The sequence below is a fragment of the Protopterus annectens genome, chromosome 1.part2, assembly GCF_019279795.1.
Source record: "Protopterus annectens isolate FY-2018-M chromosome 1.part2, PAN1.0, whole genome shotgun sequence".
NCBI lineage: Eukaryota > Metazoa > Chordata > Ceratodontiformes > Protopteridae > Protopterus > Protopterus annectens.
The window spans coordinates 1,002,589,048-1,002,616,325 of record NC_056727.1 but is presented as its reverse complement, the minus strand read 5'-3'; the positions used below and the strand labels follow the sequence as shown (position 1 = coordinate 1,002,616,325).

Genomic DNA, 27,278 nt, shown 5'->3' with positions numbered 1-27,278 from the left:
TTTGGGGGAGAGAGGGGGGTGAAGTTTGCACTGAATCTATCTGCCAGGATGTTGACAATATCAGTAGGTTCAGTATAGTTTGTGCTATTTTGCACTAGCTCAGAGCATATCTGCAAGTTGCCACTTAGATTCTTGACATAGCTAAAGAAGGCTTTGTGGTTATCTTTCAAATCCTTGGCTATTTTTCTTTCGAAGTTAGCCTTGGATGATTTTATGAGGGACCTTAGTTTCTTACTGATACTGATCAGGGATGTCTTTCCTTCTTGGGATTTGCTTTTTTTCTGAACTAGTTTCCTCCTTCTATTGTATAGCCTGTTTATGGCAGGGGTCCACTAGACTGGTTTCCTTCTCTTAGGGGAGTGAGTCTTGGTCTTGCTAGGGATGGCACAATCAATGCATCCTTGTAGGAGCTCATAGAGTGCATTTGTAATGGTTCTTGCATCTTGGACACTGTTATCCTTTAGGTTCTGTGAAACTTACCACCTCTGTCTTAAGTAAGGTGAAGTTTGCTATAGAAATGTTTTTCACTGTGATTTCCTTGGTTGGGGGTGGAGGTGTGGTGTGGACATCCAGAGTGATTAGTTTATGGTCTGATCTAACCAGAGATGGGTTGACCTCCAGTGCAGAACACCTGTTGCCCATGTTGGTGATGACCAGGTCCAATATGTTTTCACCTCTGGTAGGGGAGTTTACCAGCTGATCCAGGACATTTGAGTTGATAAATTCCAGGAAGCGCTACACCTGGGAGTTTGTACTTGAGTAGTTTTCCCAGTTAATGGTAGGGTAATTGAAATCGCCCCATATCAGTGTGTTCAGTAGGACCTTCATGTTTTCCAGTGTCTCCAGAAAAGCAGAGTGTTGGTCCTGGGTCATGGAGGGAGATCTGTAGCAGGCCACAATTTGCATTGCAGATTTGCCCAATGTTAGTTGCACATGAATGATCTCAGAGGTATCATGCTGCACCACTAACCTGGAGGTATAGGTATCCTTGATGAATATGGATACACCCCTTCTTTTTGTGTTTCGGTGCATGTTCTGTGTCCAAAATGTGTGGTATGAGTTGTAGCCCAGTAGTGCTGAGGTACTCTGTGGAGCCTTGAACCAGGTTTCAGTTACCGCACAGATGTCGACAATCTCCATGCTGAGGAGTGCTTCGAGCGTGTGCATTTTGAGATTTAAACTCCTGGCATTGAGTAGCATAACCCTCATTTTTTTATTTGTGCTGTTTACGGAGGTGGGTTTGACTTTTGAGCCTTGCCTAAAAAAGGCACTATGGGGGCAGCAAGAGTCTTGGCCAGTATTTGAAAGCCTAGGGGTGACAGGGGCAAGCCATCTCTTGTGAAGCAATGAGGCTTGTCAAGCATGTCATCCCAGGCTGATAGACACTGGATCTCCTTTGAATGAAGCCAGAAGCTTAGCCAATTGTTGAAATTGATAATTTTTTCTTTATACTGCAGTATAATTTTTGGTGAGGACAAGATGCTACTCAGGTTCAGGGTCATACCCACCTGGGCTACATGATCAGAGAGCTCTTGCATGTCTCTTTTCATGTAGTCCAGGGAGGTATATCTCAGGTCATTCACACCAACATGAACAATATTTGTACTTGTTCTGGAGTGACCTGAGTGTTTGTGTTATGTGGCGAATTCTGGCTCCCGACAGGCAGCTAACAGTAACTTTCTCCTTGTCCAGCCTAGTCAGTGGGACGTCAGTGTGACTGACTATGGAGTTGACTATTACTAGTGTGTTAGGTATGTTATTTCGCCTTAACGGCTGTGATTGTGCGGCACATTTATTTTGTGTTTTATGTTGTCTGGTGTGTGACAGGAGGTGCAGGTTTTTTGGGTGTCTGCTTTGAAGGTCTCTGATGCTTTTGCAGGTTTTTATTTAGAGCCTTCAAGTATGATTTTGTGTATTTATGTGTATTTTTTGCCAGTGCTGGTTTAGTATGTTTATGTGAGGCTGGAGGTGTGGTGCAAGTGTTAACCTTCTCCTCATGACAGCCTGTTCCAGTCTTGGGTGGAGAGAGCTTAGCCTCCAATTTAACTATATAATTGCATCTCTCACATATGTTAATGTTTTGTGGTAGGAGGAGAGGGTTGTCTGTGTACATGAGGCAGTTGTAACATTGCCTCAGGATACCCAGGTTCACCAGCTGGACTGGAGAGTATACCTGAAATTTCCCTTTGGTCATGCCTGAATAGTAGGGTAAGCTGCTTAGTCACTTGGTTGGTGAGGGGTGACTAATGAGCCTTGCCCTGCTGGGCAACCAAGTGTCAGGGTATATTAGTGCTTGCTATTAGGTCTGAGCAAGTGCTGGACTGTAGGATGCTTTTTAAGTGCTTAGGTTGAGAGTTAGACTACTTTCAAGGGAAAAACTGAAGAGGAGACTTGGTGGAGCTGGGAATAATTTAGCCCTAGCTAACCGGCGCTGCCTAGACGTGCAAAACTGTGCAAACATGTTTTTTACAGCAGGGAAATGAAAGAGATAGAAATTAGCCCAAAATGGCCTATAAACTACTAACTTCTGGGCTGGAATCACTCCTCCAGGGACAGATGGCTGCTCAGAGCTCCCTCTCTCACAGGTGAACAGAGAAACCTCCTACTATCCAAGTAAGGTATGGGCAACTCAGAAACTTGTAACACAGCCCTGAATTCAGCACTAGCCTGAAAACGGGACTATACTAGCTTAGAAAGGTGGGAAACAAGGAAAAGTTTTTTTAAAAGATAAGGCGAAAACAGTAAAAAATACACTTAAAACAGCTTTAAACAACTGCAAACAATAAAAAATACACTTAAGACAGCTTTAGATGACCGCAAGTAATCAGAAAAGGATTTTAAATAAATTACCCAATTAACCAGTAAAAAAAAATCTCAAAACTGAGCCCTGTTCCTGTAGTCTTCAATCAGACAAGATGTAACTACAAACTCCTGCCACTGGGGTGTAGGGGAACCTTCTCCAAAAAAGAAGGCCTGGATTAGTGCTCAAGTTATACAAACAAAGCTAGATTCAGCAGGTATGAATCTAGTTTATGCAACAGCAAACAAGGTGTACTAATTTCAGTAAGAAACAGTTATATGCAGGCGCTATAAGCCTCTAACCAGAAATTCCCAGCTCAGAAGGGCAGAGTCCAGCCTCTCCTCCCACAAAAGTGCAGACCACAAACCTTCTTAATGTAAAATTATTGGCCTGAAGCCCAAGTACTTAAACCAGAACTAATACACTTTTAGAATAATAGACACTGAGCCTTCATTCAGTAGTTCCCAACTTAAAAGGATGTAAGCTACCTGTCCCTTTTTTTTAGTTATATGCTTTATGCAGTCATGCCTCATGATTATTAAGTTATTTGCTTATTTATTTTTCTTGCTTCAACTGCAAGAAACAAATCTTTGAATAGCAATGTTCCTTTACAAATACCATGGATCCAGCAGCCCATATGAACAGTTATAATAATCATGTTGGCAAAAAACTACTGTCATTAATCAGAGCTGAAATGAGAAGGTCAGCATCTTTGCAGGAAGAAAACATGGTTTAACAAGGTAGGTAAGCTATAAAACAACACTTGTTCCACTGAATAAATGTGATAATTGAGCGATGCAGTTATAGTGGGCAGAAAGCTGGTAGATGACAAGATGTCTGTGGCAACATAAAATACATAGTAAAGAGGTACTTGTCATCTTTTGTCCATCAATCCCGTCAATTGTTGCTTATCACATTTGTATCCCATGGTAACAGATACTGAAAGTAATATTTTAATATTCATACAGTATTGAGCCTATCAGGTTGCTGAGAAAAAGGAAAATATTAGTTTTGTATTTTGTAAGCCAAAGTATTTGGATATGATTGCATTAAAAGGTACCTTTTTCATTTCAGATTTTTTTTTAATTTGTGCAGTGCTAGCCTTATCACATATTACAACCAGAATGACATATTGCATCATGTTGCCATCTTATTCAGTCATCTAGTAGAAAATCTAGTAATATAAAAACAAGGTGGTTAAGGGTAAGAATTTCTACCAAGCTTTTTTCTGTAGTGATGCAAACTGTGTACCACTGACTCACTTAACTGGACCACAATTTCCAAATTACTCCTAAAACAGGCATTTTTGCTTAATGTTTCTTACCTGGTTTAAAAATAAAATACAAAACAGATAAGAACAACTGTGGGAAAAGAAATATGTAATCACACATGCATGAGACCGTGGACTGTTTAGAAAGGAAATATTACTTTGTTCACATAATATAAATAGAGCAAATGTCCACTAAAAAAGAATAAAATATATCACATTATCTCCTTTTCTGTATTTAAAAAAGAAAATAAAGATAGCACAAAGATTTTTAAAACATGACACAGTGAAAGATAACACAGAAGTGGCAGAGACAGAGTGGTATTCATGGTCTGTGAGTTTGCAGCTATGTAAAGGTTATTTGCTAGGAGCACCACTACATGTATATGCAAGGAAGGTAAGCGCAGTTTATTTACACTGAATAAGAAAAAGTGAAGGCATTTTGAAAAAACATGCCCACTTAAGGCAAAAGTATAAAGTATCTAAAATCAAGCATTAAGTAAGTACGTGAAAGCATTAGACTTCATATAACTTTATAAGTATTCGGATATTGAGGACAAATGCAACTATGTGTGGTCACACTTGAAATACGACAAGCAGTGGACTGTGTAGCTTTTATTATTAATATTTAAAAAGAGGGTTTAAAATGTTTTATATAGGGCTTTCTTATGTCGACAGCATGTAGGTTTGTCTAAAGAATGGAAAGAGGAGAGAGGAAAAACTGAAAAGGGGGAAATACAACACAAAGAAAGAGGGAGACACAGAAGGAACATATGAAGAGAATTGTGCTGGAGGGGTAGGAAAGGAAATACACTATGATTTTTTCAGGTGCTAGATCCCCAAATTTGTTAATTTTTTTATATAAATGGATAGTGTTGATGGGAAACAGGTAAGGGGGTGCAGGAAAAAGGATAAGGGAAGAAGGGCTGTGGAAGTGGCAGCAGAAGTCCCAGTCCAAGAACCTCAAACTTTTCCACAGCCAGATGATGGTGCAATGGAAGATCCCAATGTTGAGGAGGTAGGGGCCTGTGGTGGTGCAGTGGCCAGCACCAACTGGGACAATATGTCTTGAACAAGCTGAAGAGAGTTTTCAGCTGTCTGAATCTGTCTGTCCACTACCTGTGAAAAGAAAGTCAGAATAGTTTACTGTGTATAATAGTCTTTTATTCAAATATCTTGTGTCCAGCAGATCCTCAACCAAGTCCTAAACCCCTGATTGGTGAGGCTTTCCAGGCTGCCACATGCCGGGGTGCCTGCAGGACCGGTGCCACTGCCCCGGCCTTTCAAGGACTTTCCTGGATGGGCAAAGGGTGAGCACTCCCTAACCTGGGAGGTATATGCCTGTGCCATTACAGAGGATTTTGGATCTGTAAAAAAAAGAAAAGAACATAAATGGGAGAGGGAGAAAATAATAAAGGGCAAAGTAATGCATAATTAAAATAAGAAAAACTAAGAAAAAGGGGGGACAAAAGAGAAAATACACATGACACATTCCTGAATCATGTTACACAAAATTCAATTTCTTAGTTTAAAACAATTTTATTTTTGTAAATCTTTACTGAAGTAAAACAGAATGTACAGAGAGTGCTTATGCAGACATTTGGATGAAATTGCATAGAAGTGCTTATCCTTACTTGGCAGGAGACTGATATCCGGTTATGGTGGCATTTATATTTTGCAGTCTGCTACACAAGCATAATGATTACATTTGTGCCTGATATGAATTTGTTTGCAATACTCCCCTACGAACACCCTTTTAAATACTTACATCTTATAAAATATAACATCATTCACTCTCGGTTGCACTAATGTACTGAATGCATTGTGTTGCTTCAGTTACTATGCTGTATTAATTATTTCTTTATATACAGTGATAAAATTAATTAAAAATGGAGTACTGCACTTATATACTGGCATATCTCTCAGTCTTGTTTGCAGTAATATATTGAATACATTGTAGTGCTTCAGTTACTATGCTGTAATTATTTATTTACAGTAATAGAAGTTAAAGACGTAATACTGCACTTATATACTGACATATCTCTTACTGTACTACTTCATTTAGTTTGTTGTATTAATTATTTCACTATATATAATTGAAATAGTTTAAATGCACACTAATGTTTATTACTTTATTCATGTTTACCAGCGTCTTTAACCAGCCTTGCTCTTCTTCATTCCTGCTGCCTCCAGTTATAGGAGAGTTCTTCCTCAGCTATAAAGAGAAAACAATTCTTGTTTACCTGTATTTCTCCTTTTTTTTACTTAACATTGGTTATGTGACTAGTAGTTATTGGCAAGACATTTAATTCATTTCAGTATTTGCTTGGCAAGCATTTGCTGAAATATTTATTATTACCTGAATTCTCTTACTTTGTCAATCTTCTCTAAATGCAAGTTATAAAGACATTGGTGCACTTTTGGTGGATTTTTAATATCATGTTTTGCATGTAACAGTCTGTAAATTGAGTTCAGTCAGAAGGCATGCACACAGAAACATTTTGCAATTCATACAAGTTTTCATTTCCTTTACTGTACAAAAATATGTGCTTTGAGAGTTTTCTTTCTTAAGAATTTTAAGCATATTAGGGAATGATTTGAAAATGTATACAGAAGTGACACAGAAGTAATAACACTGGTTATTTCTCAATGAAGTATGTGCTGGACATTCACTTGGCACTGCAACCAACAACCCCTCACCCAACCATTTAATCTGACTAGGATGTGGTACTGACTGACTTCAACCATCTTGTACATGTGATTAATATTGTGGAAAAATTGCTATCTTTTACAGTTATTGTAATAATAAACAATTTTCTGTCCTGCACAAATTGTCTGTATGTAATGTAACTATAACCTAAAGTAATGAAATACTAAAAGAAAATAAACAAAAATATGTGGAAATGTAAACATTTTTTGCTGTATTAATACATGCATGAACCAGGAGTTGTAAGTGTGCTCATGGAAGTGTGTATCTGTGATTTACACACATATATTTGCAGATTATTATTTTACTCCTACATATATTACATATGCATTTATACAAACAATTATGTTATAAACTTTCCATATATTTGTATACAGATGCAGTTATGTGTACATATAGGTTTCTGCTTTCTTTTGCATTATTGTAATAACTTTACAGATATATTTTGCAGGTACATATATTTCTTCTAGCAAATACCATTAGTTATGCAACTTTCTTATAGTTTATTTTAAAACCTATTTTTATATGACTAAAATGAATACTTGCTATAGAACTCTAGCCTTCTCACCATTACCTGGTCGACCTCCTCAGTCAGCTAGTTGGGCCAATTCTTCTGTAGATTGTCATACCTGTGGAAGCACTGCTGGCCAGAGCAGGTGATCTCTGACAGGGATGGTAGATGCTCTCCTAACCCCTGCCAGATGTTAATTGTTTTCCACTTACTTCCTCATGTGCATGTCTGGATCTTATCCAGATATGACTGCCTATGAAGGTGGCCCATTATCAGGGTCTCTTTGTCTGATCTGCTTGGAGCATGGTCTTGTGCCTTCGTAGGTGCTGCCATGGTTAGAAGTGCGAGAAGATGAATGAATAAAATATGATCAAGGCTTTGGTTCACAGGTTTAGAACCACTCCCATTGGGCTGTGTCACCACCTTAACCAAACACAGATAACCAGTAGGGGCATTACACTAGGTACTGTTATTATTGGCAAGTTTGGCTTAAACAGAAATGCATTGCCACATACATGTTTTTTTTTAAAGGAATACATTCACATTTCATTTAGATGGTGCATAAAACCAATATGCAATCATCATTTTTCTTTGCATTACTTACAATATCTTCTGCTGCTGTTCATTTCCTTAGCTACCTTTTTTGAAGTACTACATGTGAGTGTCATTTATTGTTGTAGCACAGCAGCAGTCATTTTGTTGTTGTTGTTATTTGGGTGGTGGGACCTTGCAGAATATGTGTGTGATTACCAATTTTTATTAAGTGTTGAGTGGTTTGAGGTGAGAAGGAGTGCCGGATTATATTAGATGGGCAGAGATTACACTTTGTGGTTATGCAAACTGTCATACATATGACTCTGTTTTTTTTTTTTCTAAATATATTCAACTTTGAGCATATCTGAGAATATCTGTACATTCCAGAAGCATGCCAGGGACTGCTGAAAACTGCTGTGAACTCTGCTGCTTTCCACAGCACATTCAAGTGAATCTGAGACTGCCTTCATGAGCAGCAGAGAATGACAAGTGTATAACTGGCTTTACACGTTGTGTATTAATGTGGTTCATAGTGCTAAGTCTAAAAGTGCCTAATTTGAATATAAAATGTGTAAATGAAGCTGAATTTATGTAACATACATAACACTGCCATATTAACTTACAATTACTCAAGTTAAACAGCAAATGCTTTAGGAAACCTTTGACTTCATAAAGTAACAAAAATAATAATAATAATATAGGCATTTAATATGAAACATTTCAAAATAATATAAAATTAATGAATTGCATTGAAAATGTTTATTTTACTGATATAATGGGCATATTATCATGGCTTTAGTGAATAGTATAAAGCTATCATGAGTAAGTGGAAAATCATTACACCAGCAGAGGGAAATAATTAGTGATCACTGAAAAAAATCATTTACTTTGGTGTCATTTAGTGATTGTGCATACCTATGTGTTTTAATTGCTAAGTACTGAATTAGTAAGGATGTGTTGTTGGTTGAACATGCATGTGTCTTACTTGAAAATTTCTGAGTGTCACTGAAAAATGAAAAATGACAGTATTACGAATACGAGATAGTTGTAGGGGCTTGTGATTGTTTACTCTTCTGAAAGTATTTGTGATCCTGTAGACATTAGTATAGCACAACTTTACTTGGACTGCGATTTTGGATGTGTGTATATAATTATCGGGTTTGTGGTAACTTTTTTATAGGAGGATGGAAGGCATACATGGTCATTGTTGTGTTGCTTGATTGATGATCACATCAAAAGTTTTATTGTGTATGACTGTGATCTTTTTCTCATGTGCAGTAATGATACAGAGCAGGGATCAAGACAGAGAAAGGACCTCAACCATGAGGAAAATCACATCCTCGTGACAGCCTTTAGGACATGTGGGAAACACCTGTTTAGTAAAAGGGGCCCAAACAACAGAGAGGGCAAAAGCCTTGAGTCAAGTTGTTTTGGTCATTAATGTAATGGGTGGCAAGATGTGCACATTAACACAGTACAAGGGCAAATGATATGGCAGGACATGTTAGAAACAAGGTGAGCCAGAATGCATTTGTCTGCACAAGTACTAGGGGGACTACAACAATTACCCTATTAACAGCAGATGAGGAATGTTTCCTGTCCATCTATGGGGATGACTCTAATACAGAAGATGATGACACTGGAATAATCAAGGAGGTCCCTTTTTAAGGGGATCCAGGCTTTTAGGTCATGGGACATTTGCCTGTGTGTATCTTTGGGTGACAAACCATGGTGAAAGTTAAACTCACTTGCCCAGATTTATGATTGTGACCAATTCACTGTGGGCAGAGGGAAGCATACAGCACCATGCCCAGAGTTTCAATAAGATCAGAAAAGTAAATGCCAATAAGAGTGGCTCCCAGTACTAAACCCAGGGTACTTTGTGTTAATCTTATCTTTTACCTGGTTTGCTATCTAGCTTAATATATTGATTTCTTTTAAAGCATTAAGTGTATTTACAATGCCAGCATGTGGTATGGTGTCAAACCCTTTTGTTAAGTGAAGTTATGCCATGTGCCCAATGCAGCTGCTGACAACAGCCTAGGTGAAGATGTTTACCAAATTCATTAGACATGCACTACCCTTTACAAAGCCAAACATATGTGAGTTGAGTCCACTGAGATTTCTGATATCATAATTTATCACATCTGCTTCAATACATTCAATGACTTTGTACAAGAATCTTATGAGGCTGAAGGATCTATAATTACCAGGGTCAGTGGTAGCGCCACTCTTATGGAGTGGCATCACTACTGCAGTAAGCCAAACTTTAAAAAACAAAATCTGGGTCTAAACTTACATAGAAAAGTAGGTTTACCAAAGCAGGACTGGTGATATTTATTAAGCTACCAGTTATACTATCAGATCCCATAGATGACATATTTTTTATCTTAGAAAGTACCTTCCATACAGGATGCTTTATAATAACAAGGGGTTAAGGGATTCACGAATATGTAGACTTGGATAAAGATCTTAGCAGTAGAATTTACAGTGAATTTGTATGCTAGTAAGTTTGTGATATCTGTTAGGTCTAAGTAGTTGGCATTCATTGTGAATAAATTCAGAGCATAAAATGGGTAGATTTATAAGGACCAGGTCAAGAATATTATGCCCTCTACCGAGTTTATTTATTTGGGGTAATTTTCTAATGTAACTGAAAGAGGATTTGTAATTGTCTTTAGCATCATATGCTATCCTATGTTCATGAGCTGCTTTAGTAGAACAAATGGGACTGTTCAGATTTGTAGTAATATTTCTGATATCATCCATATTATGTGAGTTTTTGGATCTGCTGTATAATTTAAAGATTTTTTCCTGTATTGTATAGTTTATTTATATTCGTGGACCACTAGTGTGGTTGGCTATTGAGCTTCTCATTATATTTTGGTCTTGTTTGGACTGCCAGGTCTATACATGTATCTAGGTGGTGTAGAATTTACTTAAGAGATGTCTTTCTGTGGCTACACTGGGGTTGACTCTTATAAATAAAGTACTCAGGTTGGTTGTGCTGCATCCTGATCTGAATCCATATGTGCAGTTTGGATTTAGATTGGGATTAAGGACAACTGAACTGATGATTGCAGTGAGACAGATACTTGAGAAGAAGCTACAAACGAGGAAAGAGTCCAACTGGGCATTCTTAGACTTGGAGATACATATGACAAGGTCCCAAGAAAGTTGATTTGGGGAGTCCTGCTGTGGTTAGAGGTCCAGAAACATTGGTAGAATTAGTGCAAGGACACAATGATTCAAGTACGAACAGTGTTCAGTCTCACAGAGGGGTTCCCAGTGGGAGTGGGTGCACATCAGGGTTCAGCTGTGAGCCCACTGCTGTTCATACTGGTGATGAACTACATTAGCAAACAGGTCAGAGGGGACAGATCAACAAAGTTGCTTGAAGATCATGTGGCATTACAGGCAGACTCAGCATTACCTGCAGCAAAGGCAGGGGAATGAAATGCATAACTGAAGGCACATTAGATGAAACAGACTACATATAAGGCAGTTGTAATGGCAGTAAATGGAGAAATCAAAATAAGCTGAAAATTGAGATAGAAGGGAAAAGAGTGGAACAGGTTAACAGCTTCAAGAATTTGAGAGGGGTGGTTGAGGAGAAGGGATGTCTGAATGAGGAGGTCATAGCTAGAATCAGGGGGGCTGCAGCCAACTGGAATGGAGTATCAGGGGTAGTGTGCGACAGAGGAATGCCAAAGAAGCTGAAAAGTAAGGTGTACAAATTAGTCATGCAACCAGTACTACTGTATGGTACAGAAACATGGGCAGAGCAGTTGAGCTAGAGGTGATGAAGATGAAGTGCCTGAGACATGTGGTAGGATGTAGACTGTGGGACAGAATTAAAAATGAGGACATAAGAGCAGAAGTCAAAGTAGCTCCAATTACAGAAGACATCAAAGAGAAGAGATTATAGTGCATCAGACATATGTGCAGGAAAGCAACAGACAATCTGGTGAAGAAGATTTGGGACAGACAGGAAGAAGGCAAGAGGAAATGAGGGTGTCCATCAAAGAGGTGGATGGATTGTGTGAGAGAAGACCTGTGACAATCACGCATGAGAGTCAAAGAAGTTAAGAGAGTGCCACTGAATAGGGATAGATGCTGACATGTGACACAGCACTCTAATACCATGTACAAAATGGGAACTAAGGGGTTGAGAATGATTTCCTGTTTGCATTTTAATCATCGGGTGCACCTGCAGATCTCTCTGCCTTAGTTTCTATCCTCATATAGTAGCTGCATGCTTTCCATTATATGTGCATAGGTTTATAGGTAAGTACTTGGTTAGCTGCCTTTCTGGGCCATTTTAAGCCCTTGGTATTAGATTGGCTTTACCCATTCCATGATCAATAAGTATATAGTACCCTAGTGAGAATAACTGGGATCATACCATAGATAATTTGAAGAGACCCATGCAAGGGATAAAGCATCTATGAGCTGCTTCTGTCCATTAGTAGGGAGTAGTCCTGGGGTAAATTTTCTTTTACCCATCCATAGAGCCAGGTAAGACTTGAATATGGAGAGGGATAAGCTTTGTTTACATGGATGGGGAGTCTGTTTCAGAGCAGTAATATCCCCTGTGAGATATACCTGTCCCATAAAACCATTCTGTTGATGTTGCAGAAGAGGTTTAGATCCCTGGAATAAGTATTTATGATACCATTTGACCTGCTGATACACAGTAGGTCCACTAGTACTAGATCAGAGGAATACCTTGTATGCTAGACACAGGTCACCTTTTAGCAGTTTGTAGGATGCTAAATAAAGTGACAGAACTTTGAGGTTGTCCATGTAGGACATATTGTTTAAGCCTTTTATCCTTTTAGTGAGGTATCCTTGTAGGTGTTCCAGTTGTTGCGTGTGTCTGGACAGATACATTCCATACACAATGATTGGTCTAATGAGGGCTGAATAAAGGGGACATAACAATTCTAGATTTAGACACAATGCCTTTGATTATAAGCTGCACAATAAAAAAGGATTTTCTTGTGACAGTGAACACTTCTTGGTCAAAAGTTAGGTCACTGTCCACATAAGTTCAGAAATCCTGAACAACTGGGTCAGCTGTTAGGGGCATATTGTCATTGTGGTACTTCCAAAAGTAGACAGTTTCCCAAAGGATACAATAATGCATTTTTTACATTTAGTTTCAGACCATGATAGTGGCACAGTGGCACAGGTGATAGGGTTGTCGCCTCACAGCAAGAAATTCCCTGGTTAGATTCTTGGCTGGGGTGCCTTCTGTGTGGTGTCTGCATGTCCTCCCTGCATTCGTGTGGGTGTGCTCCAGTTTCCTCACACATTCCAAAGACATGCAGTAAGTAGACTGGACACTCTAAACTGGCCATAGGTGTGAGCGTACATGCAAGTGTGTGGTGTGGAAGAGCTACAGTGGCAGGGCTAGCTACCTTGTGGTATAAATCTTAGCTTTAGATGATTGGCACTGTTGAAGTGACATCCCCAACCCATGTGCAAAAATGGGAAAAGGGGGTGTGGATGTTTGGATTTCAGACCATGCTTCTGGCACCAGTTATTATTTTGGCACAGACCTTCCTGCAGGATGGTTAAGTCAGCTGGGGATTCAGTGACTGTTTGTAGCTTACATTCATTGGCAAATATAGTCAGCTAGAATCCTTTGAGATTCACTTTTACTTCAGAGAAGTAGATGAGAAACATCAGAAGTCCCAGCACAGACCCTGGACTCCAGTAGTGACTTGTCTTTTTGTGGACGCTGCTTCCCTATGTATTCACAGTTATTGTGCCATATGAGGGAAACCCTAAAGGATACTAAGGTTTCATATCCTCTCATATTGCATTGGAGCTGCACAACAATCTACTCATTTTGTATGGCATGTGTTACAGTTCTTTACTGAATCCTCTGCTGTAGTCAGTGTAGCATAAGTCCTAAATCTATAACACATGTAGGAGCAGTGACTGCACTGTACATCATTCTTTAATTAGTTAATGGTCATCTTGTACTGCACTCATCAAGTCCAGGCTTGTCCTTCATCATGACACTACACGGTTTGAATGAGAATCCATTGTTTGGTGTCAATGTAGTCTACAGGCTGTTGTTGTAATGACTAAATCATATTTTTAGCACTCTGGAGTAGATTATTTTTAAAGGCGGTGTATGAGTTTGTGTAGTGCAAGTCTCACTAATTAACATCTCTGCTTTAAAAGATGAACAGGAATCCTGCATAGGTAACCAAACTTTCAAGTTTATAGCCCTGTGGTGATTATTTAATAACATTATCTACCATATTCTAAAGGTGATTGCCACCTTATCAACCCATGGTCCACAGTAGTTATAAAACTATCTGAGGTGATAAGAAGAGCCTGTAATTCAGGAAATGCACAGTAATTTTTGCCAGAAATACTATTTTGTGATAGATAATTTGTAAGAAATATCTAACATGATTTGCACTTCCATTTGATGCTAAAAGATTTTGGTACAGACACTGCAGTGTAGCATAAAGTGGATGCCACATTCCAGAGGAGGGCTTTCTTGTCAACAACTCACGTTGTCTATTTTGTCAGATGTTACATGAAATATATACTGCACACAGAATATCACAGTACACTAACTTAAAAAGTAACAGATGAATTTCCCCAGTGTCCAAGCCAAGTTTCACTTGATAGCAAATACAGCCTTGTAGAAAATGCAGATCATTATCTAGATGTTTGCACTTGACCAAACCAACATGAAATATATACTGCATACAGAATACACTTAATAAGGAGCAGATGAATTTCCCCAGTGTCCTATCCAAGTTTCACTTGATTATAAACAGTGCATTGCAGCAAATGTAAATTGATGTCCAGATTTTAAACTTTCGGTATATTCTTTGTTGTATTTTTCATCAGAAGCTCATTTAGTCTTTTGGAAATTTACTAAAAGTTTGTTGTGGTTCAGATGACTGCGCCTTTTCTTCTGGGATCTGCTATGGACTTTCCTATGAGTGCAGACTTTCTTTTTCAGATTCCAGCAGTTAGCAAACATAACATATATGCCAGCAAGAGTCTGTCAGCAGGGGGCAGTACAATAGGCTGCTCATTGTCCTCATGGTTGCTCATGTACTCACCTGCAATCATTTAAAGTGCATATGTCTCCAGCACCAGTTCTCTTCATACAGCTGCTCATTTGAAAGACATTAAGGAAGCCAAGGGAAATTTAATACCTGCAATAGCCAGTGAGGTCTAGCATTTATGAGTGTTGTCCTGTGTATTTTTGTATGCTTGATTTGTTTACCTATTTGTTACTTATCAACCATCCCAGGCATGCATATATTTTTCATAAAGAAAATATTAATGTATTAGCTTTTTTTTCCTGTGCTAAGGACAATTTATAAGCTTGCTGTAAAGTATGCTTAATTTAACATGTTTGCTTACATTTTTTTTTCTAATTCTGTTTTCAACAGTTTCATCTTCCCTACGACTAGGCTAGGTCCAGAAAGCCAGTTCAGTGACTTTCTCGATGGACTGGGACCAGCTCAAATTGTCGGGCGACAGACATTAGCCACACCTCCCATGGGTGAGAAGCAATGCAGCCATCATACAGAAACTGTGCTTAGTGACATCCCATCATTATTCGCATTTGTTTGTGTGGCCATTTAAAATGATGCTGTTATTATGACTTCTGTCTTCAAAATGTAGAGTACCTTTTTCAAAGAAAAAAAATTAACAGCTCTAGGAAGCATCACATAATTTTGTGGAAAGGAAATGTTTTTAAAGAGCTCACAAGTGTCTCATTTTCTTAAACTTTGCTTGTTTTTCAGCAAATTTGTATTTTTACTATCTATAATATTGATGCAGATTATTGCCATAAACTCATACCCTACTCATTACTCTGGTACATACCATACAACATTATTGGCACCATAAATACTGTTATTTCAATAACATAATTATTAATTTAAACATTTCTGAATATTTTAAGTTTCTCTTACTACTATTTATGACAAATATTAGACTACCAGTTCATTGGCCATAGAAGAGAGTTGGAAGGGCTATATTATATATCATTACAACTTAACTCCCCTGGATGTCCAGCCTCTTAAACTGCATTACTGTTAACTAGTTTGAACTCTGTAGAAACGTAGTTATACAATCAGTTTCTTGAAAATATATTATAGCGGATAACATTACTCAATGGATTGATTGTATTATTTACAGGTACTAAGTTAGATACTTACATCATACTGCATTTTGACTGATCGTGGAAAAGGTGAGAGGTGTTGTTGACTTGCAAGTGATTGTTATTTTTTCTCATTGGCATCTTATTCTATAGGACCTTGTTCTGTCCTGTCCTACTTCCTAGCCATATTGGCTCATTACAAACTAAGAGATTTATTCAGTTATATGCTACTTTGCTATTTCCTCTTAGTTATTTGTTAAACATTTTGTCAAAAACTCAACAGTGAAGGGTGTACAGCTGTAATACAGGACCTTTTACAACAGTAGAAGACTAGGAAATGCAAAACCTAGTATTACATCCTGGAAAGTTAACTCAATATAGATAAATAACCTATACAGGTGTTTTCAAACATAAGGTGCACACACAATGATGATGCCACTGTGTTTAGATGTGTCAGGATTTAAACAGTTTACCTGCCCCAAATTCTGTCATTCCTACAGGACAGTGTATTTCCATCTTCATCTCTTAGTCAGGGAGTGGCTGATAATCTCACGCAGATTTGTTCAAGAGGCAAGAGAGTGGCTTTCACGTCTCTGGATTTTCCCTAGATAATTTCAGCACATTAAAGTTGTGTTCTTGTATAGCCAGCACATCTTCCATGTTTCAGTTCTTAATTTGTGATTTCAGAAGTGTCTCATGGGCAGGTAAAAGTGAAACTGTAGAATGTTATATTCTTCATGGATTTCCAAAACAAAGTTGTCATCTTATTATTCTCCTCACATAAGTAATATCTGAAATATATACTCTTATTTTCCCAATCTCTGAATACTTGATAGGCCCACTCCAGCAAGAAATTCAGCACACATGTAACGTGTGTAATATAAAACAGCTAGAACTACCAGACACAAGGACTGTGATAATACATCTCTGTCTGTTAATTTACTCATAATTACACATACCAGATTGCTGAATTTGTTGTTATGGCCCCTACAGGTACTTCAGGTTTCCTGTGCTCTGAAAGAACCATGGGAGAGTGTCACTTCACTAATTTCCTGTTGCTAGACCTATACTCAGTCTCTTTCCAAGAAGTGTGAAAATCTGAATCCATCAAATACTATATTGGCCCTTGCATAACAATACTGTGGAAAATTTATACTTCCCAACTCTTTGTTTATTGCATACATATGAATAGTTCCTAGGGTCCCCCATAAGTAACTTAAGGGATCTTAATTGTTCCAAAGTGGACTGTAAAACAGCATGAATGGGTAGCAGTAACCTAGGGAGTACAATCCTTTTTGTAATAGTAAGCTTCTGATATAATGGAAGTGGTATCAATATACACCTGACCGTTATGCCATGCCCACCCTGCTGGACCTGTTGCACATCCACAAAACAAATATCATCTGAAATAACCGATCTAGGGACTAAACCTCATCTGCAACATAAAAAAAAACATGTTGGGGGGACCGGTATGTACCTTAGTGATTACACCTTCTCTGGGACAGGATTCCCATCATTTTGAAGCAGAATTCTTCCCTGCACCTATTCTAGCAAAACTTGGACCAGTGGATGGAGAATCTTAAATTTACCTCTGGTCTGGTGCCTGTGTCTCTATTAGAAAGAGGAACTTGGTAAAAGCTCAAACACTCATGCCCATGTTATATACACCCAAGAAAAAACCATGGTTTCAAAATCTGTCTGATATATTAGGGAAGTATGCCTTAAAACGGTCGTCTAAGGTCATTAGCTTAGTAATCACCTATGAACCTATGGTTGTCCTGCAGAATAAACAGCCATGAGGAGTGATGTACTTAAATACACATCACTGCCCTCAGGTAATAGTAGATTCAGAGTCTGACTATTGCATGATGAAAAGCTACTGTGTATGCATGGTGTTATCCAGAATTGACAAAATGGCAGAATGCTTTTTCAAAGGGGATAATGCAAGGTGGAAAGTAGGAATCAACCAAACAATTGTAATGATGTACATCAGGCATGAAGACACTCAAAATTTACAATCAACTTACAAGTTGATACTTAGGGGAGAAAGAGACATCTCAAGATAGGAGCCTGCTATTTGAAACAATCTTCTGAAAGATGTGAAGAATAAAGAAACCATTAAATCCCTTAAAGAACACCTCGTGTCTGAGTCCTTTTGCAACTGCTTCAGTGACAATGGTTAATATCAGGTAGTAATTGTTGATCTTTAACTACATTTCTGTCATTCATAATGTAGCATCTGCTATAATTTTATTAAGAGTATATATGGGTCTATATTGAATCAGTGAATGCTTAAAAAAGCGAACATTGATTCATCGACCCTATTTCAGCTGAAAATCCCAAACACCCGGAACAGCAAATTTTTTCTCAGGGAAAAAAAATCACTGGGCCAGTTTCAGGAGTTTGCTGTTTCCTCCACTGTGGTGTGATCTCAGAGTTGGTATATTTAAGTAGGGGGGGTGGGGGGGCGAAGCCCCCTCACATTAAATACTGTTTTAAGTTTGTTTTTTTTTTTGTTTTGTTTTTTTGTGGAACAGCGATTTTTTTTTCCCTGGAAAAAAAAAATCGCTGTTCTGAGTGTTCAGCATTTTCAGCGTTCACTGAACTAGGGTAGATGAATAAGCGTTCGCTTATTTAATATAGACTATATATATATATATATATATATATATATATATATATATATTAATATATTAAAAGTGTATATATTCATGATAACTTATTGATACTGTATTTAGAACTTCTGTGCGCACAAAACCTTAATGTACTATACATTACCTTGTTTTTCTTAATATTTGCATTGGAAAGTAAACTCTGCAGATAAAGAAATTACCTATATAGGTGTTTCCAAGCATAAAGTGCACACAAGGTGATGATGCCACCATGCTTAAATGTGTCAAGATTGGGTCAAGGCTGAGAAGGGTCAACAGGCCAGTCTGCTTACCTGGTCATCAAACAGTAAGTAAATAAACAAATAAATAAATACAGCCAACAACGGTAATCACAAAGCATGTAATATAATCTAAATACTTAGCATTATGTCTGGACCCCGTTATACCTTTCAAAGCACATACCAACAAAATGATAATTACAGTGAATCAAAAGTTAAGTATCTCCTGAAAACACAGACTAACAAAACCCTGACCAAGTAAGTTAGGGTATGTCTCACAGAATTTGTTCCACAGGTCTTGTTAAACTAGTTCCTTCCCATATATAATACAGGACTTCAAATATAAAGCACATATAGCCAACTGTCTACCAGTTCTAGAGATCCATGACTCTTAGCCAGCCCAAGGGAACATCACCATATATCCTGATAATAAGCAAAATATGGATCTAACTATTGTTGGGAGTATTCAGATTTCTTAAAGACCTTGGGTATGATGCTTGGCAGAGTATCATCTACTGACTGTCTAGTTCCACTGGTAGACTTCAAGGCTCATGTGGAGAGTGATGGAGAAACCAGGAGGGTAGACTAGGATGAATAGCTTGCATGATCTCAATTTCAATGGTGAATTGTATCTGGATTCTGTGCAAACCAAGGATTTCCCATAATATGTATCATATCTGAACTCAGGGATATTCATTAGTATACTTGTTACAAAAGCAATTTAGGAAACATGTCAGTGATTGACAGCAGTCATGTCGTCAGACCTGCGGCCATATGTTCTGGACAGTCAGGTTAAGAGAGGTGTAGATGTGTCAATTTACCATTTGGTGATGAGTTGGTTAAATTAGATATGTTAATAGTTGTACAGACCTGGGAAACCTAAATGCATAATGAGGCTGTCATGGGAACACCTAGCTGATTATTCCTAGAAGGATGAATTAGTCTAACACTTTCAGAAGAGCTTCTTCTGGAAACCTTGGGACTTAGGTATGGAGAGTCTTAGTGTACCTAATTTAAGATCTCAGAAGCTGAGGAAGTGGCAAGGAACAATGGTTGAAATATGGTCAGTGTTGTTATGGCAACAATTGTTGGAACCACTAGTAGACAGCATTATAGAGGGACATCATTAGGTTAAAGAAAGAGGCTTTCTGTGTAATACTGCAAGGGTAGGTATTCAAATATTACTGAAAAGAATGCCAAGAATGTAACAGCTGCAGCAGTTACTGAAGTGAAGGTTTGGTTTTATTTATTTATTTATTCATTTGTTTATGAGTTTTTCCTTTGTTTTCTTTGTTTGTTTGTTTGCTTGTTTGTTTGTTTGTTTGTTTGCTCCCAACAAATACAAATATATGCGAGAGATGCAACTATATAGCCAAACTGGAGGCTGAGCTCTCTCAATTCAGTACTGGCAAGACCAGTCAGGAGGAGAAGGTAACCACGCACACCACAAACCCAGTCTCACATAGAACTATCACAACTGCAAACCAAACACATAAACACACAAAAACATACTCGGAGACGCTGATTAAAAATCTACCAAAACAACAGAGGCCTCCAAAGCAGACACCCAAGCAACCACCACCTCAAGACATAGCACATGCAACACATAGTTCACAAAGTCAGTGTGCTAAACAGTCACAGCCCTTAAGGCCAAACAACATGCCAGACACACTTGTAATAGTTGACTCCATAGTCAGACACACTGACGTCCCGCTCACCAGACTGAACAAGGAAAAAGGTCACAGTAAGCTGCCTGTCGGGAGCTAGAATCCGCCACATAACACAAGCACTCAGGTCACTCCACAGCAAGTACAAATATGACTCAGTCATTGTACGTGCCGGTGTGAACGACCTGAGACGTACCTCCCTGGACTACATGAAAAGAGACATAGAGGAGTTCTCTGATTATGTAGCCCAGGCCGGTATGACCCTGACCCTGAGCAGCATCTTACCCTCACCAAGAATGATGCCACAGTACAAAGACAAAATGATCAGTTTTAACAATTGGCTTAATTACTGGTGTCATTCAAAGGGGATCCAATGTCTGTCTGCTTGGGATGACATGCTTGACAAGCCACGCTGCTTCGCAAGGGATGGCTTGCACCTGTCACCCCTGGGCTTCCGGATATTGGCCAAGGCTCTTGCCACCCCCATAGTGCCTTTTTTAGGCAAGGCTCAAATGACAAATCTACCTCCCTAGAAAACACAAGTGGAAAAAACTAAGGGTAATGCTGCTCAATGCCAGAAGTCTAAACCTCAAGATGCACGCACTCAAAGCCCTCCTCAGTATGGAGAACATCGATGTCTGTGCAGTGACTGAAACCTGGTTCAAGGCTCCTGAGAGCACCCCAGCACTATCAGGTTTTACCTCATATCATGCTTTCCGGCCCCAAAACTTGGACCGAACCACAAAAGGAGGGGAGTATCCATTTTCATCAAAGATACCCACACCTCCAGGTTAGTGGCAACGCACGAAGCATCGGAGACTATCCAGGTGCAACTAACCATAGGCAAAACTGCCTTACAGTTTGTAGCATGCTACAGACCACCCTCTCAAACTCAGGAACCCCACACAGCCTTCCTGAAGACACTGGAGAGTATGAATGTCTCTCCAAATACCATCATTTTGGGAGACTTCAACTACCCAAACATAGACTGGGAACATTACTCAAGCCCCAACACCCTAGCCCAAAGGTTCCTAGAATTCATAAACTCAAATGCAATGGAACAACTAGTCACCATTCCCACAAGAGGAGACAATATACTAGACCTGATCATCACAAACATGGGGACAAAATGCTCCACACCGGAAGTATATCCCTCTTTGGTGAGATCAGACCATAAATTAATCTCACTGGAAATCCACATCCCGCCCCCACCCCCTGCACAAAAGACCACAGTGAAGAACTTCTCAAAAGCAAACTTCACACTTCTTAAGACTGAAGTGGTATCCTTCAAGGCCCCTGGGCCAGTGGAAACCACAACCCACACTGCTGAATCCTTTGCAAATGCCTTCTATGGGCACCTTCAAGAATGCATGGATCATGCAATCCCAAATAAAACCAAGACCCATTCCCCAAAGGCAGGCGCCCGGTCTGGTGGACCCCAGCCATAAACAAACTTTACAACAGGAGGAGGAAGCTACTACATGACAGAGCAAAATCCCTAAAAGGGAATGCATCTCTGATCAGTACTAGCAAAAAACTACGATCACTCATAAAATCATCCAAGGCCAACTTTGAGAGAAAAATCGCAAAAGACACAAAAGACAATCACAAGGCCTTCTTTAGCTATGTTAGAAACCTGGGTGGAAACTCCCAGATATGCTCAGAGTTAGTCCAAAATGACACAAAATACACTGAACCCACTAACATTGCCAACATTCTGGCAGACAGGTTCAGTGCAAATTTCTCCCCCCCCCCCAAAAGGAGAAATAACTATCCCAGCAGAGTGTAGCCTCCCTAACATCTCAGATGCCCAGGTGAGAGCCGCCCTCTCTAAAGCTAAAAACACAGCATCAATGGGACCGGATGGTGTCCCGGGCTGTGTGCTACATGAACTCCGAGAGGAACTAAACCCACACATAAGGCTGCTGTTTAATCTTAGCCTTACTACAGGATACGTACCCAAAGAGTGGCGTATGGCAACAGTGGTCCCACTTCACAAAGGCGGTGCTTCTACGGACCCTGGAAATTACCGCTCCATAAGCTTTATGAGCCTGGTCTGCAAAGCTATGGAGAGGATCATTATGGAACTCATAAACAAAGACATTGGGGACCTACAGACATTGGATCCTACCCAATTTGGCTTTGTCAAGGGCAGATCCTGCCTTTTGAACTTGGTCGACTTTTTTGAAACAGTCACTAAGGCCATTGATGAGGGTAAGGCAGTTCACACAGCCTACCTTGACCTTGCAAAAGCCTTTGACACAATACCCCACTCGGGCATCATAGACAAACTCACCAGCTTAAATGTAAACCCATATGTCACAAGATGGGTTGCAAACTGGCTCAAGGACAGAACCCACAGGGTCAGAGTTGCTGGAGCTATGTCAGACTCTAAGCCAGTCACAAGCGGTGTCCCACAGGGCTCAGTCCTGGGACCCCTCTTGTTCGGCATTTATTTTCCGAGGTACAGGCAAACATAGGAGGATTGTGGCTGACAAAGTTCGCAGATGACTGCAAACTGGGCGCCATAATTGATACTCCAGCGGACACAAACATCCTTCAGAGAGGCCTCATAGAAACGGATAATTGGTGCCAGAGCCATGGCCTTAAGCTGAACGCCAAAAATGTATAGTCATACCCTTTGGGAAAAACAAGGTACCGACAAACTACCACATAGGTGGTAATCCATTAAGTACGGAAGAGGTAATCAGGTACCTAGGGACCCAGGTTGACAGTAACCTCTCATTTGACACTCACATTGCCAAAGTGGTTAGGAAGACCTTCTATATTGCCCACCTTATCATGAAGGGTTTCACATCTAGATCAAGAGAGGTCATTGTGCCCCTGTACTCTTCTCTTATCAGGCCAATGATTGAGTACAATGCCCCATTTGGGATGTATCTCACCCGACACCTGCAGCAGTTGGAAAGACCCCAAAAGTTCCTCACCAAGAGGATAAAGGGTCTTAAACATATGTCATATGCTGCCCGACTGAAAAAACTCCAGTTCTATTCAGTCGCATACCGCCTACTCAGAGGTGATCTGTGCCTGACGTACAAGGCCATGTCCAATCCGAAATTAATGGACATGCTCCACCTCAGAAAATCCAAATCCATCAGAGCCACGAGAACAAGAGACTTAAACCTCAACACAGAAATAAATAGGATGTGCTGGAGGGAAAGATTCATAACCCAGAGGCTCCCTACACTCTGGAACAGAATCCCAGTCCATGTTAGGCAGAGCCCCTCACTGACTCTATTCAAGAGAAATCTCGACGAGTGGATGGGAGATCGTAGGTTTACCCCGGGGGTCATCTCTGTGTCAATACTAGACAGAGGCGCAGTAAACTAAACCCTAAAAGGGTGTAGTATTCTCATCCTAAGGGGTGGTGAAAGCCACACACACTCTGGCTAGGCTTATAAATGCCCTAGGACAGATAGCCTAGTACGAACCTATGAACCTATGAACCTATGTGTGTGTGTGTGTTTGTTTGTGTGTTAACCATCCAGATTGGCTGGTACAGGATTCTTTTCAGCTACTTTCTGGGTCAAGCTGTTTCTATCCTCAACTATTGTCATGAAATTTGAGTAGTGATTTAAATGATAAGATCAAGAAAAAAAAAGTAACATAAGTTCTTCTCAAGGTAGTTCACCTCCATGACAGAGGGAGGTGCTTGATGATTCAAGAGGATTTCAGAGAACTGGTCCACCAGATTGAAAAGAGTCATTTAAGATAGTTTGGGTATCTTACGAGGATGCACCCTTCCAGTGCTCTAGCAGGCAAAGTCCAATGAGTAGAGACTCCAAGGTACCTCCAGAACAAGTTGGAACTATTATATTCCTCAGCTTGTCATCCCATAGGATGAATTGCAGGCTGTCCCTAGGTTTAGGGGTATTCATACTACTCTGCTCATCCTGCCTCGGAGACTCTCACCAGGACAAGCATTTTCAAGAGTAAATAGATGGGTGGGTGGATAGAAGTATGGATGGACAGATGGATGGATGGATGGATGGATGGATGGATGGATGGATGGATGGATGGATGGATGGATGGATGGGTGGATAGAAGTATGGGGGGATGGATGGATGGATGGATGGATGGACTGATACAAAATGGATAACTGTGTAGATCTTCAAAACCCAACTACTATACATCTTGATACAAATCCTGATACAAATATAACTTATTATGCCATGATCACTTCCCTCATTAACACAGGAGTTAAACATTTATTCACATTACATCCTTCTCTCACTCGTTAACAACACTACATTATATTGCGGACCTCATCTTCATCTCATAAAAATAAAAAGGGCACTCAGGTACTTGGCCCCCATGTTCTTGAAACGTACTTTATATAATGGGCAGATCAAAACTTAACACAGTGGCTTCATTAAATCCAGCACAGGTAATTATCTAACAACACAAATCATATGTAAGTATCCCAAGCAACTAACTCCACACCAATCAGAAGCAACTTAAACTATCTTCTGATAAAAGCATCCAGAAACTGTTATACAAGTCGAGTGAAACACTTATAAATGTCATGGACTCAGCTTCCTATAAGTCACTGTAACTAATTAAGAACTGATCTCTGTAAAGAAATAACATGCTTTTAGGAAATGTTCTTAATTGTAAACAATCTGTCCACATGTCACAATTGTCCACGTGTCACTATCAGCAAGCATAAAGTATAGACACAAACACTACAGCTGTACTGTTTAAAATGTATGTAAAACCATACTTCATTCATTATTGTTTTGTCAGCCCATGATGTGCAAATGTAACAAATGCAGCATTCTGAATTGGATGGTATACTAAATCCAGCATCTTTACATTGTACAGTGCTCCATAAATAGCTTTCAGACTCTCTACACAGAACTATAATATAGAACAAAGAGCTTAGGATTGCTTTGTTTTGCTATCTGGAATAGCTATTGGAATCTAATATCAGATAAGTCACGTGAATATGGCATTTCTGCTCCAAAACTAAAATATTCAGTAACACAATGAAAACAAATGCAGAACTAAAAGTACAGTAAGTAGGCTAAATGGTACTACAGAAACACAGCAGGCAGAAGATGAGAAAGGATATACTATTAGAATAAGTAATTAAGCCAATCAAACAGAACATTCTGCTGGGATTCAGAAATGAGTAACACAATGCATTACATAAAATTACACATGACCAGCAGCATGCAGGACGGGGCCATTTCAGAGACTCATGCAGGACAACCACACATCCCGGAGGAATCATGCAGTTGGCATCAGATATTTATGACAATATGACATGGAAATAACATCATGATAATGAACCCAACTATGAATGTAAATGAGGGTAGATATGCTGGAGAAACTCAGAAATGTATAAAAATTGTATGATCAGGCACAGATGCCAGCAGGTTTACACAATGTGGCTTCTGAGTAAACAAAAGCAGAGACAATGCTAAAATGCTATGAGTAGCAGCCATGTTAGCCAAATCATAAATATGTTACAGGCTGCTCTCACAGCCAGTGTTCACATCGGTGTGCTTATCATTCTGAACTGCTCAGGAGGAACTGACTGCAACTAACATGCCATCATCTCCACTGGATCCATATAATCAAACACGTGTTCATGTGGACAGTGTTGCTATACAGGAGCTTGAAGACATTTGCTGTCCTCACATCAAATTTTATAAGATGTGTGGAATACTAATCCCTGTGGACAACAGGCCTCACTGAGACCAACGACTGGTGTCAGAACCATGGCCTTAAGCTCATTGCCAAAAAATGTGTCGTCATCCCCTTTGGGAAAAACCTGGTTCCCATGAATTACCACATCGATGGTAGCCCACTGAACACAGAAGGCATTATAAGAGATCTGGGGACACAGGTTAACAGCAACCTCTCTTTTGACCACCACATTGCCACTGTGGTCAGAAAGTCCTTTTATGTGACACATCTCATTACTAAAGGTTTTGCATCCAGGAAGAAAGAGGTCATTGTCTCCCTCTACTCTTCTCTTCCCTCATTAGGCCAGTCATTGAGTACAATACCCCATTTAGCATGTACCTCACTAAACACCTGCAACAACTGGAGAGGCCACAAAAGTATCTCACAAAGAGGATCCTAGGCCTTAAACATTTGTCCTGTATGGACAGACTAAAAAAACTCCAACTATTCTCTGTCTCATATCACCTACTTAGAGGCGATCTCTGCTTTACAAAGCCATGTCTGACCCAGCTCTGTTAGAAATGCTACATCTGAAGAAATCCCAATCCCTCCACACCACATGCTCTAGAGACCCCAACCTCATTACCACAATCAACAGAACATGCTGGAGGGACAGGTTCATAACCCAGAGACTGCCCATGCTATGGAATAGAATTCCCATACATGTCAAACAGAGCACCTCACTGGCCCTCTTCAAGAGAAATCTTGATGACTGGATGGGAAATAAAAAATTCATGCCGGGGATCACTCCAGTGGCTTTACTCGACAGAGGCATTGGGAACTGAACTAAGGTCGAGTGGCAAAATGCTAGAGTAATCCTATGGGCTAGGCTTGTAAAGGCTGCAGGGCCATTAGCCTAGTACATACCTATGAACCTATGACCCTATAAAGTATATGTAGCATTGACAGCTCCTGCAACAGGGACCTTCCAATGACCATCAGGTGGCATGCTGGACATGTCCTTGGCATCTGCCTTATGAATCCTACACTGTTATGCTGCAGCATGTTGAGGAGCATTTCTGGCTTCCAAGGACC

At 39.6% G+C, this 27,278-nt stretch overlaps 1 protein-coding gene across 1 annotated transcript in view; it reads left to right on the top strand.

Moving 5' to 3' along the window:
* RIMS3 (regulating synaptic membrane exocytosis 3) overlaps window positions 1-27,278 on the top strand; it is a 1,682,810-nt gene that overhangs the window by 1,576,207 nt on the left and 79,325 nt on the right. Inside the window, exon 5 of the mRNA XM_044059968.1 lies at window positions 15,256-15,368. Coding sequence (XP_043915903.1) covers window positions 15,256-15,368 — 113 coding nt within the window. The remainder of the gene's footprint in view (window positions 1-15,255; window positions 15,369-27,278) is intronic.